We start from the raw sequence: 13048 nt of genomic DNA, 5'->3' as shown, positions 1-13048 counted from the left end.
GGATAACATATGCTCATCAAGTATTCAGCAACTTTATGCTTGGTTCCATTCTCTTCATCCATGGCTACAGGCTTCATAAAGGGATAATGATAACCATAATTATCAGTAAGAAGACTTTTTAGTTCTTTCTTCTCAACAGAAGCAAATGTAAAAGTATGGGGTTTGAAGTTAGAAGATCTGGATGACATGGGGCAAGTCAATTGCCTGTGAAACTCAGTTTCCATTTTTTTGTAAAATATAGATAATACTACCTACATCACTGGACTGTTGTGAGGGTTAATTGAAATCATGTATTAATGTATATGTATTAATATATCAGCCAGTGCTCAATACAGAGCTGGCACAAAAATGTTTATTCATGAGTTCATTTATTCCTTCAATTGTTTCTTAATCTAATGTATTGTGCAAGAGAGAAGTTTAAATTGTTATTATAGTCTTTTAAAATATATTTTTAATGTTAATATTGATCTCAAATCAACATTTATGGAATACGTACAATCTACAAGGTATTGTTTCTCTTCCTAAGGATTTGCTTCAGTTTAAGAAGACGGGATGTAAATATAGGAAAAAGCAGAAAAACCAATAAAACATTTAAACCTTTCGTAGATAGCAGGCAACAATAGAGGAAATGAGACAAGATAGTAATGACAATTGCCAGTTGGACTGATCAGATGTATTTACCTGGAGGAAGAAGATACCACTTTAATCTGGGGTGCTGAAGGAAAGCTCTGGGGAAGAGGTAGGATTTGCGCTAGATTTTAAAGGTGGGTTAGATTTCATAGAGTAGATCATGGATTGGTGATCTACTGCTGGCCTGCTGCCTGTCTTAATATGGCCTGCGAGCTAAGAATAGTAATTACATCTTTAAATGGTTGGAAAAAATCAAAAGAAAAGAATAGTATTTTGTGACACATGAAAATTATGGCAGAGGGAGTAAGGGAGTGAGACAGAGACCTCATGGCCCATAAAGCCTAAAATATTTACTATCTTGCCCTTTACAGCAAAAAATGTGGTGACCCCTGGTACAGAGAATGGGAGATGTGTAGAATGCCAAGATGAGACTGACTCTGTTGAAGGAAACAAAAATGAGTGGCCACAAAAATGGGAGGACTGTGTAGGAGCTTCATGGCAGTCTGGGTGTGTGTGTGGGGGTGTGTTTCAAGAAATAAGGGGTGTGAACTGTGCTAAGTAGTGCCAAGAGGATACAGAAATGCAACTGAGCAGAGGATATGGGGCTTTGCATTTAGTTATCACTTGTGAGTTTTAAATCTGTGGAAGGTACAGAGCAGACGGAGAGTGGGAGGAGAGGGAGCAGAGGCAGAACTTAAGAAATTGGGTGGAATTGAAAGGTTTTAGTAGAGAAATACCTATATAGTTTAGGCTTAGTATAGAATAGAAGACACCTATGCATATTTGTATGCAGAGAAAAAAGAAATGGTTAGAGGGGGAGGTTTTGAAGAGGCTCTGGAAAGAAAGGGTATTGAAACAGTGAGGCCAAAGAAACATCGAGTAAACATTTTTAAAACAACCACTAAAGTCATCTCACTACAGAAAAATACCATTGAGCGAGCTTCTCTATAGTCATTTCAATTACCTGTCTCTGAACTCTGAATCGAGTGGAACATTATGGTCTTGGGAGTCAGACAAGGGTTTGAATCTGACCCGACTTCCCACAATTTACTGGTGGTTGACCTTGGGGAAGTTGCTTAACATCTTTACTCGATTTCCTTATCTGTGAACAGTAGATGAAAATATATTCATCAGAGGATTGTTTTAAGAAATAGATGATTTTGTTTGGAAAATGTCTAGAGCATGGTGTCTGGCACTTACTAGGTTCTTAATAAGAAATAACTACTCATATCTAAGTTAGTCAATAATAAAAGTGAAAGTGTCACAATGTTAAAATACATTTGCTTTCTATCTCAGAGATTGCACATACGATGTGTATATGCTGCCATTCCCCATTCCTGTGATTGTGGCAGATGTTATTAATTGATCATAGCGCACTTTATCACTGAAACCAGATCTGGCCTCAGAATTTTTTCAATACAGTGCTCTAGAAACTACTAACAACTAACTAGAGTTGGCATGCAACTTGAAATATATATTCTGTCCCAACCCATATTTCCCTATCTACAATGCATCCATTTTGCAAGGAATTGTTCCCGGAACTTTGCCATTAGGATCAACAGATCTGTTCTCATGGTTTGAAAATTAAAATTTCAATTTACTATGTACAATCTTTATCTTATGATATGAGGACCATGTTGTTAAATTTTCCCTTTAGATAAGGTTTTCTAAAAATTTATCTTTTAAAGCTATTTTGATTTTTTGAAATTTCAAAATGAAATTGGATATGATTGGGAAAGCCATATGGACCACACTCCCCTTTGTCCAGTGTATGGATGGATGAGTAAAAAATGGGGCCAAAAAAAAAAAAAGGCACCCAGTGTTCTTTTTTACTTTAATTGTTCTTTTTCACTTTAATTTTTATTCTTATTACTTTTGTGTGTGTGGTAATGAAAATGTCAAATTAATTTTGGTGATAAACGCACAACTATATAATGGTACTATGAACAATTGAATGCATGCTTTGTATGACTGCATGGTATGTGAATGTATCGCAATAAAAATGAATTTTAAAAAAGTAAAAAAAAAAAAAAAAAAACGAAATTGGAATAAAAAATAGCCTAAAATTTTACTTTTCTTTTTCCTCCAAACTTCAGGAAATATTTATGTATAATTTCTAAGGACTTTAGTTCTAATTCTAGGTTAAAGTAATCAACCAGGTTTTCCTTTCACTTGAGTATAGATAGCATTTGTTGCAATCAGATAAATGCATATAACCAAGAGTAGAAATTTATATTTTCTAAAGCTCTTGATAACAGATATACTTACAAATCAGATCGTAATTCCTTGACTTTTCAAATGTTTGGGATCTATTATGGGAGAATTTTGTTTATATTGTATATGAAGAAAATATATGTTACATTGGATTGTGATGATAATGTCATGTTTCTATTGTATCTTTTTTCTGAGTATTTCAGTATTTTAAGATTCTTTTTTCTATTTTCACAGCATGCTAGAAAGGAGGAAGGACATGTTGTTCTCACCTAAGACTGCAATTGAAGTAAACAGTTACTTTCTCTCTTGCGTAATCCACTAACTGAGCAGGGGAAGTACAGCCAAACAGTATTCTACTCACTAGTCCATTTGACCCTGAAGTGCTTCTCATCAATCCATTCATCCCATTTTCTCTTCATTAGTTAATGACCACATAGTTGATTCTTGCTTATCTGGTCTGAGCAAAAAGGGGAAGAGCAGGGCATAATCTCCAATGGTAGATGATACAAAAATAATTTGTTTGGCAATGGAATATGTTTTTAGACTTACATTGGAACCTGGGCGTGTCTGGAGTTCTGGGAGTTTATAACACTCCAATCCAAGTTAGCAGATACACAAGGAGACCCAGGGTGGGGAGAGTTGCAAGTTTACCTAGTTTGTCTCGTTTCCCAGCCCACCTCCTGACTCCCCACTTTGCTTCTTGTTGAGGTCAGAGAGCACCATCTCCCTGATACATGGAAACAGCCTAAATAAAACTTTTTCTTTCTGATTATGGAATGTCTCATCCTTTCCCTGGGGAATGGTTGAAACAGTATCTTGGGTTAAATTATTGATTCTTTCATGAAGTTTTTTTTTTTTTTTAATGAAAAGGCATTGGTAGCGTACTAAGGAAATTAAAAGCAAGGTTTTTGATGACTCTGTATTAATAAGAAGAATGTATGAAAGCAATTGAAAGCAGTATGGGTGCCAGATAATAACAAGAGGATGAGAGACCTTATAGGAAAGTGAAAGTGGAGTTTTACTTTAGTTTTTGTAACTGATGAAAATAAATTCTTTACAACATTTGTTCACTTGCTCATTAAAAAAAAAGAACAAACAAACCCATATATTTTTAAATACCTACTCTATGCCAGGAACTGTTAGAGGCCAGATTGACGATAGGAATTCTCAGATAAGCAAGTACTTGAATTTGAAAGTTAAAAGAACTTTTGGTAGTTTTGTAACATTTCGTTAATTGATTCACTTATTTATCCATAAAAATATTTAAGTAACTACTTACTACATGTCAGGTACAGTTCTGGGTGTTAATATTTTTTCCTCTCAATTTATTCTCTCATTAACTAGAAGTAGTCTAAAATGACATTTTAAAAACTATTTTTAATTTACTTTCTATGTTTAACAAAGCTTTTTTTTTTAATTCAATTTTTTTTTTTTTTTTTTTTTTTTTTTGAGTTAAATACTTTACAGTTTATTGAATGGGATATTGTGCAGCAATTAAAAATGATAGATATATTTTAGTGATCTGTAAATATACTCATAATTCATTAAATGAAAAAAGTTGATTAAATACAGCATTGTAGCTTGCCTTATAATTACTTGCTACACTGTAAATATGGATTTACCATTTATACCCTAAAATAGTAAATAGTATTATATTTGGTGTTAAAATTATGGACTTTTTTTTACTATACTTATCTGTATTTTATAATTGTTCTCAAGATATAATAAAAATATACAAGTTTAAAACTTTTAATAAGGCTCATTCAGTAATATGAAATACAAAGGTCCTTAAAAAGGAATCTGATTTAAATTAATAAAAAATTGTACAGATGTAATAACATCTATGTGGCTGAAATAATATAACATGAATTATTTAAAAATAAATGTCACAAGGAATTATTTTAATAGTATATTAAATATTTAATTACATTTAGAAGTATAGCAAAATCACATATATTTGTTCTATTGCTCAGATGAAGTTTCTATTTACTTACAAATAATCAGCACACAGAAAGTTACCAAATTCCAATACTGTCATGAAAACATAGTTTTCAAAATATAAACTTTATTCCAAAATCTCATATATAAAAACCAAACACCATATATACCATACACACTGACTTTAAATAACTTAAGGATAAAAGCCATTTTTAAAAAGTCAAAGCAATTTACTTCTAATGAAAATACAACCTGAATGTAATTTTAACACTACTCACTAGATTATATCAAGGAAATCCACTGTTTGTAAACACAATTTATACCGGATTACAATTTCATGAGAATATTTTCTTTAAAACATGTTCTATTTTAGAAAAAAATTAAACACGGGCCACATACTTTTAAAATTGCAAGGTTTTTTTTTTGTTTTTTTTTAATCAGACTAATCCGACTATAAGTTTTTAGACCAATAAGTCTCATTCAACTTCCCTTAATTTAGCTAATGACATCAGTAACAAGCTAATGTGCTTAACCTTAACCTTAAAAAATGTGTGTAAATCATTTCACTTTTAAAAGAGGAATTTTAGTCTTCAAATTAAAAGAAATATTTTTCCAAGTCCAAATCTGACAATTCTATTTTCTTGCCATGCTACCTTCATCAGATAAAAACTATTATTAAAATTTTAACTTCAGAAAATCCTTTTTAAAAGGTAAAGACTTTTAATGCTCTGAAAGCTTCTAAATTTATTTGAGTCAAAATTCAGATTTCTATAGAGATATCACATAAACACCTCTTTTAAAACTGTTGATTTCATCTTAATTATAAAAATCACCAAATATTATACTGCTAACAGTATTTCTTCTTGGGCTTTGGGCCATTTAGTGTCTTTTCAATCCCAAAACTTAAAATTATTGTTTTCCCTTATTTAATAATGCCATACAGGATAGATGATCAGAGAAATAGAATTAAATGAGGTTTAATATTTTATGATTACCAAATACTGCAGTGAGTTTGCCAGATGAATCAGAGGATCTGCTCACTAGGAAAGCTAGCTTTAAATCAAATATTGATTTTCCTCCTGTAGTTCACACTTGTCTATTGAGTCAGTTACCCAACCTTCATGCAGGATTTTAAATTTTCTCTTAAGAGTTCTCCGAAAAGCTTTCAGATCTGCAATACGACTATGATCTTCTCCAACAATTACATGAGATACTCCCTCAGCTAAATAAGAAACTATTTTTGCTCCATGAAATCGAAGCTCCAAGGCTTTAATAGCTAATCTTGTTCCTTCAATTTTGGTACTCAAGTCATTAATAAAAGCATACATGTCCAAATAAATGGTGTAGCGCCGAAACATACTAAGAGGAGAGCTGTCCCAGGAATATCGATATTCTAAATCAGCAATCACAGAAGACATTTCTTCAAAAGTCTGTTCATTGGAATTTTTTATTCCTGAGAACACTTCCTTCAGTTGGTTCAAGTCTGTATCAACAAAATAACTATCACCATAGCAATCATACTCACGAGCAAAATGTTGTTTTGTTGATGGACACATATGAATCATAAAGCGAGGCTGCCATGGCACACAGCTCTTGGTCTTAAAACACTCTAAAAGCCAATCAGGCTTTACAACATCATGTTTATTTGAAGAAATGATGTTTTTCACTCTGATGTTCTCAGACCCTGCAATTATGCAGTACGTGTCTGGGCCTGGATTTTGTACTATGTAACCACCAAGTTCTGCAATTCTGTTCTCCAGATCAGGCTTTGGATGGCTGTCTATTCCACTCATAACACAAAACTCCACATCTTCAAATATATTAGAAACTTTGCTTATGTTAGAAAGATTAGGTGCTTTTAAATGTTCAATAATTCCAATAACTTTCTTAATCTTTGGGGCAACTTTCCGCTTTTTTTCCTGTGGTTCATCATCACCACCTATACAAAGGTGTTTAGAAGCAAGCTTTCCAGATGCTTTTCCCCTAAGTTGTTCTAAGTCATCCAGAGTCATGCATTCATGCCATTCTTTGTCTTCCCTTATCTTTTCAATTCGTGGAAAACGCAAGGTGCAGTCAGTTTTATACATATCACTAGGGACAATCTCTGCTGCCTTAACCTGAACAATGACAGAATTACAAGGTTCAATGTACACTTCTGGCTTCTCTGTTCCACATAAAAGGCTACTTGGTGGAGCTTTTTTATGAAAAGGCTTCCAATGTTTGGCCAATTTCAAGCCCAGATCATACAGTTCTTTCATGGTGTAACCTGAGCCAACACGACAGAGAGTATGAAAAACAGACGGTTTTTCACCAGGAGGGGGCTTCTCTGCCACTGCACACAAAAAGTGGGACATCATTCCACCCCGTGAACCTTTGCCCCAATAGCCTCCAACAATTAAGATGTCCAGTTCATCCATTAGTCCACTTACATACTCTGGTTTAATTTTTAGCCATCCTTCACCTCTTTTGTCTGGCTTGTAAATGGACAGAGGATATTTTACCATAATTCCCTCTTCTCTTTTATCTATGGCTTCATTCAAAGCATCAATTACTTCTTTCTTAGTATGAGCCTGTGTTTTCTGCACTATTTCGATTCTACCTGGTATTGGTGTAAAAATACTATTAAGAATTTCATACCTCTTTTTCAGGGTCTCATGTCCTAGTTTTTTATTATTAACCATCAATATGTCAAAAACACAATAACAAGTTTGTAGATCAGAATCTTCTACCATTCTTTTAATATCAAACTTATTCCCTTTTTGCATAAAAGTTTGGGTATCAGGGTTATAGGCCATCATCTCACCATCAAGGATACAGTTTTGTAAATCTATTTTGAATGCATTATGAATGAATGGTGTTAAAGAACCTTCACGTGGCGATGCACCAAAATGATCAGTATAGTGGTCAAATCCATTTCGGGAGAAGAACTTATACACATCCCCATCTTTGTGCATTTGCATACGCTCACCATCTAACTTGGTTTCGATGTAGAAACTCTGATGTTTCATGTCCTTCTCTATGTGCTGAATATTTGCAATAGCAGCTAGCATTGGTTTAAAGGCAGAAAATAAAGTGATAGAAATATCACTGAGCCCTACTGAAGGATCATGCAGTTGCCTACAGACTTTTTCCAGATCTGTGGTTACATTATACAACTCAACAGCATCACTATGAAAAATGGTAAATATAGTTTTTAATTCAATTTTATTAAAATATATTCACATACCATGCAGTCATACAAAGCGTACATTCAGTTGTTCACAGTACCATTATATAGTTGTGCGTTCATCACCAAAATTAATTTTTGAACATTTTCATTACCAAAAATAAGAATAAAAATGAAAGTGAAAAAGAACAATTAAAGTAAAAAAGAACACTGGGTGCCTTTTTTTTTTTTTTTTTTTTGCCTTCATTTTTCTACTCATCCATATGAGTAGAAAGCCATATGTGGTCCATATGGCTTTCCCAATCACACTGTCACCCCTTATAAGCTACATTTTTATACAATCTTCTTAAAGTTTCACGGGTTCTGGGTTGTAGTTTGATAGTTTCAGGTGTTTACTGCTAGCTATTCCAGTTCATTAGAACCTAAAAAGGGTTGTCTATATTGTGCGTAAAAATGCCCACCAGAGTGACCTCTTCGCTCCTTTTGGAATCTCTCTGCCACTGAAGCTTATTTCATTTCATTTCACATCCGTCTTTTGGTCAAGAAGATGTTCTCCATCCCACTATGCCAGGTCTAGATTCCTCCCTGGGAGTCATATTCCATGTTGCCAGGGAGATTTACTCCCCTGGGTGTCAGATCCCACGTAGTGGGGAGGGCAGTGGTTTCACCTGCCAAGTTGGCTTAGCTAGAGAGAGAGGGCCACATCTGAGCAACAAAGAGGCATTCGGGAGGAGGCTCTTAGGCACAAATATAGGCAGGCCTAGTCTCTCCTTTGTAGCAACAGTCTTCCCAAGGGCAAGTCCCGTAGTAGAGGGCTCAGCCCATCAAACCACCAGTCCCCTATGTCTGTGAGCACATCAGCAACCATCGAGGTGGGGGAGCCCAAAACCCTGCATTCTCCACCAGCTCCTCAGGGGGGCTCTGCATATTTTTTTCATTGTTTTTGTTTTTGTTTTTTTTTAAATTAATTCTTTTAAAAAAAAATTAACTATTAACTGTATAAAAAATTAAAAAAAAAATACAATAAAAGAACATTTCAAACAAACCATAACAAGGGAATAAGAAAAAGACAACTAACCTAAAGTAACTACTTTACTTCCAACATGTTCCTACTCTACCCCACAAAAATAACCTAATATAGCAACATTTCTGTGAATTTGTTCCTACCATATCCACCAGAAATTAACAAACATAGTCATTCATGGGCATTCCTACATTAAATTTACCCACGATAGCTTATCTGTTCTTATTGGGTTATCGTTCCCCCTTCATTGATTGCTCTCTATCACTAGTTCCCCTACATTCTACATTATAAACCATTTATTTTACATTTTTCAATGTTCACATTAGTGGTAGAAATATTATATTCTCTTTCACTTGGCATTATGTCTTCAAGGTTCATCCATGTAGTCATATGTTTCACAACATTGTTCCTTCTTACTGCCGTGTGGTATTCCATTGTGTGTATATACCACATTTTATTTATCCATTCATCTGTTGAGGAACGTTTGGGTTGTTTCCATCTCTTGGCAATTGTGAATAATGCTGCTATGAACATTGGCGTGCAGATATCTGTTCATGTCACAGCTTTCCGACCTTCCGGGTATATACCGAGAAGTGCAATCGCTGGATCGAAGGGTAACTCTGTATCTAGTTTTCTAAGGAACTGCCAGACTGACTTCCAGAGTGACTGAACCATTATACAGTCCCACTAACAATGAATAAGAGTTCCAATTTCTCCATATCCTCTCCAGCATTTGTAGTTTCCTGTTTGTTTAATGGCAGCCATTCTAATTGGTTTGAGATGGTATCTCGTTGTGGTCTTAATTTGCATCTCTCTAATAGCTAGTGAAGCTGCACATTTTTTCATGTGTTTCTTGGCCATTTGTATTTCCTCTTCAGAGAACTGTCTTTTCATATCTTTTGCCCATTTTATAACTGGGCTGTCTGTACTATATAGCAAAGTTTTAAATGCCCACAACTTAAAGCTTCAAATAGTGCTCTAAGATGGCAAGTCATAATTCTCCCTCTGCATCTCTCCTACCCCAGCCCTTTTCATTTCCCTTTCTTCAGAGCAACTATTTTCAACTCTATTAACTATTTGTGGGGAAAAAATATTTACCTTCTTATCTCTAAGTGTTCATATTTCTACCTCTTTATTTTTTAAATTTTAGGCATAATCTATTGATTTACAACTATGGAAGATGAAAATGTAGCTTTCTTTTGCATACACTTTCTAACTCCTAGTCACTTATATTTCCCATCCTTCTAGCTTTCAAATCGAGTTACATTGCTATTTTGGTCAGTCTTAACAGAATTACAACCGTGGAATGAGCCACACAAAATACTATTATTAATTTTCCTTTCCTATAAGAACCTTTGTTCCTCCCTACTATCGTTTTGGGATTCCCTTGTCTCCTTTTTTGTGGATCTCATGCTTTATTCTTGGTTTGCATACTCATTTTGACAGACCATATCCTCCAGTGCTTTCTGTAAATGGATGCAAGGCAGGCAAATATTTTGGCATCTTTAATGTCTGAATACGCCTTTATTCTACTCCCATATTTAGTTAATGGTTTTCTTAGATATGGATTTCTAGGTTGGGAATGGTTTTGCTGCAGAATTTTGAAAGTATCGCTTTATTGTTTTCTAGCTCCAGTGGTTTTGCTAGAAGTCCAATGCTGTTCTCATCCATGATCCTTTATATGAAATACACACACACACACACACACACACACACACACACTTCCACACTTCTCTCTGGAAAAATCTTTTTCCAGCTCTAGTGCTCTGTAATTTCACAACGATGTACCTTGGTGTGCAGCTGTTTTCATCCATTGGACTGGGCGTTCAGAGTGCTATTAAATCAGGAAACTCATGCGTTTTAGTTGTGGATAATTTCCTTAAATTATTTTATTGATGGTTTCATTTCATCCATTTTCTCTGTTCTTTCATTCTGGAACTTTTCTTACTTGGCTGATAAACTTGCTGAATTAATCTTCTATTTGAAGCTAATCTCTTGATTTTCCATTATTGTCTTTTTGCTCTTCTTTCATGGATATTTCCTCAATGTGCTTCTCCAGTCTTCTCTTGAGGTTTTCATTACTTCTATTTTATTTTTTTAATTTCAAAAATCTTATTTATTTATTCATTTATTTTTGTTCTCTGAATTTTTGTTGGTTTTGGTTATTTATCTCTGAAAGGATGTTAATGGTACTTTTTGGTAAAATGTCTCTCATCTCATTGTCTTCATTTCATTGCATTGCTCCCTTCCCCCCACCCGCCATCCCCCACCATCTGTCTTCTATATTGAATGTCTTCCTCAGACGTGTGGTGATCCTTGGTTTTCCATTTCATATTTAAGAGTAGGGTCCAAAAAAGCTGTTTGGAGTCTCTATTGGCATGAAGTGGGCCTTGCCAATAGAGACAGGGGCGGTAATGTTTTACTGGGGAATCCATGGAGTTAGTATTGTCAGTTCTTTTATTTAGGCCTAGTTATAGTCTCCCAGAGACTCCTGATCTCGGGGAGTATGATTCTGGCTGTTAGGACTTTGGAAGTTGGGTCAGGGAAGAAAGAAGAAGGCTCAGAGTCTCAACATTCAGTTTGTATGCTTTCACTTAATCCCTTTATTTTCAGAATGGTCCCATTGCACTCGACTTAGCTTGGTGTCCATTGGTCCACAGATCTCTTTACCCTCTCCAAAGTGTAAACCTCCAGTTGTCTGCTGGGTAGGGTAGGGATATGAGTTAGGGTAGGGATATGGGTTAGGGTAGGAATAAATTGCTTCTTAAACACACTTTCACCTAATCCTCTTGGTTTTCAGCCCTTCTTTCACCCCCAGTTTAAGAACTACTTGATACTGCCAATTCCCAAGTTTTGGGAAGTTCTATGGTATAATTAGATTAGTTCTTGCTTTCCTCACTGTTTGCTTTCTGAGATCTGCTAAGTCATTTACGACTAGTCTTTCTACTCTATACTTTCTTAAAGTGAGTAGCTGTCATTATATCTACCATTTTCTTTGTTCTCTTGGATTTATACCTTAAAAATACCTTTACTGTCCTTTTGGTGGAGTTTGAGAGGTAGTGGAGGTTACTTGTATTTCTAAACCGATATTTTAAATTATTAAGATGCCTATTTATTAAACGCCTATCTGCATCATGTGGTCCTTCTCTAGGCCTTCTGTAGTGAAAATTTTACATACAGGCTTATCCTGATAATAGAAGTAAGGGAAAGCAGATGATAATAAGAGTTAAGTACCAATTAAGTTAATGTATTTACAGTAAGAATAAACATAATTCCATACTTGGGCAAAAATGTGTTAGATTCTTTAAAATTTCTTTAAGTCATGTCTGTTGGTTTAGGAGCAATTTGAAAGTGAGGCATAGCTTGTGTATATTAAGCAGGGCTGTTTTGTGGAGAAGAGAGGTGTCTTTGAAAGAGAGAAAGGAAAATTCATAGAGGAAGAAGTCTTTTGTTTCTCAGGAGATGTTTCCCTGAGTGGTCCTGTAGGCAGAACTATTTCCTTCTGGACAAAATAAAAGGACTGATGTAAATAACATCTTTTCCATCACAAAGAGAGCAGAGAATACAGTGAGTTAAGACTAAAAAGAGTCTAAAAAGAAGGAATGTAACACACAGGGTGAGAGCAGCGTCAATCAGCATGGCTCCTGGCTAACCCAGTCAAGGAGTTAGGAAAGCCGGAAGATGTGGCCAGTGTAGCTATTGACTGAGGTTACCCATATTCCTAGTAGAGCTTTTAAACCGATAGCTGTGGAACTAAGTCTAGTAGATCTTGTCTGGCCTACATAGTGTTTAAAAATTTTTAAAAACACCATTATTTTATAATAAAATCCATGTTTCCAGCTTCTTTTTAAAAATCCAACAATCTGTCAATACTGGGTCTGCATTTCCAAATGCAACAATTGGCTGGACCTGAGAAGATAGGGCATGTCCTCTGTGTTTCAAGCTCCCACACTCCTTCTGTCTTCCACCCAGCCTGGCTCTCTCCTTTACATTACCTGCCTCGCTCTGTGTAGGCATTTTGGTTTAGAAACCAGCCTTAGAGATCACTAAGGCAACTTTCTTAGGGCAGGTAGCCA

General features: G+C 35.1%; 1 protein-coding gene across 1 annotated transcript; it reads right to left on the bottom strand.

Moving 5' to 3' along the window:
• Positions 1–5652: 5652 nt before the first annotated feature.
• Positions 5653–7970, bottom strand: LOC119507061 (DNA ligase 4-like; the record flags this gene model as incomplete). Its single annotated transcript, XM_037800125.1, has 1 exon — positions 5653–7970. A coding segment is annotated over one exon (2133 nt), but the record flags the coding sequence as incomplete, so codon positions are not given.
• Positions 7971–13048: the final 5078 nt, after the last annotated feature.

The sequence above is a fragment of the Choloepus didactylus genome, chromosome 12 (genome assembly GCF_015220235.1).
Source record: "Choloepus didactylus isolate mChoDid1 chromosome 12, mChoDid1.pri, whole genome shotgun sequence".
In the NCBI taxonomy this organism is placed as follows: domain Eukaryota; kingdom Metazoa; phylum Chordata; class Mammalia; order Pilosa; family Megalonychidae; genus Choloepus; species Choloepus didactylus.
The sequence above is the reverse complement of the archived record's forward strand: the minus strand, read 5'-3'. Positions and strand labels throughout refer to the sequence as shown.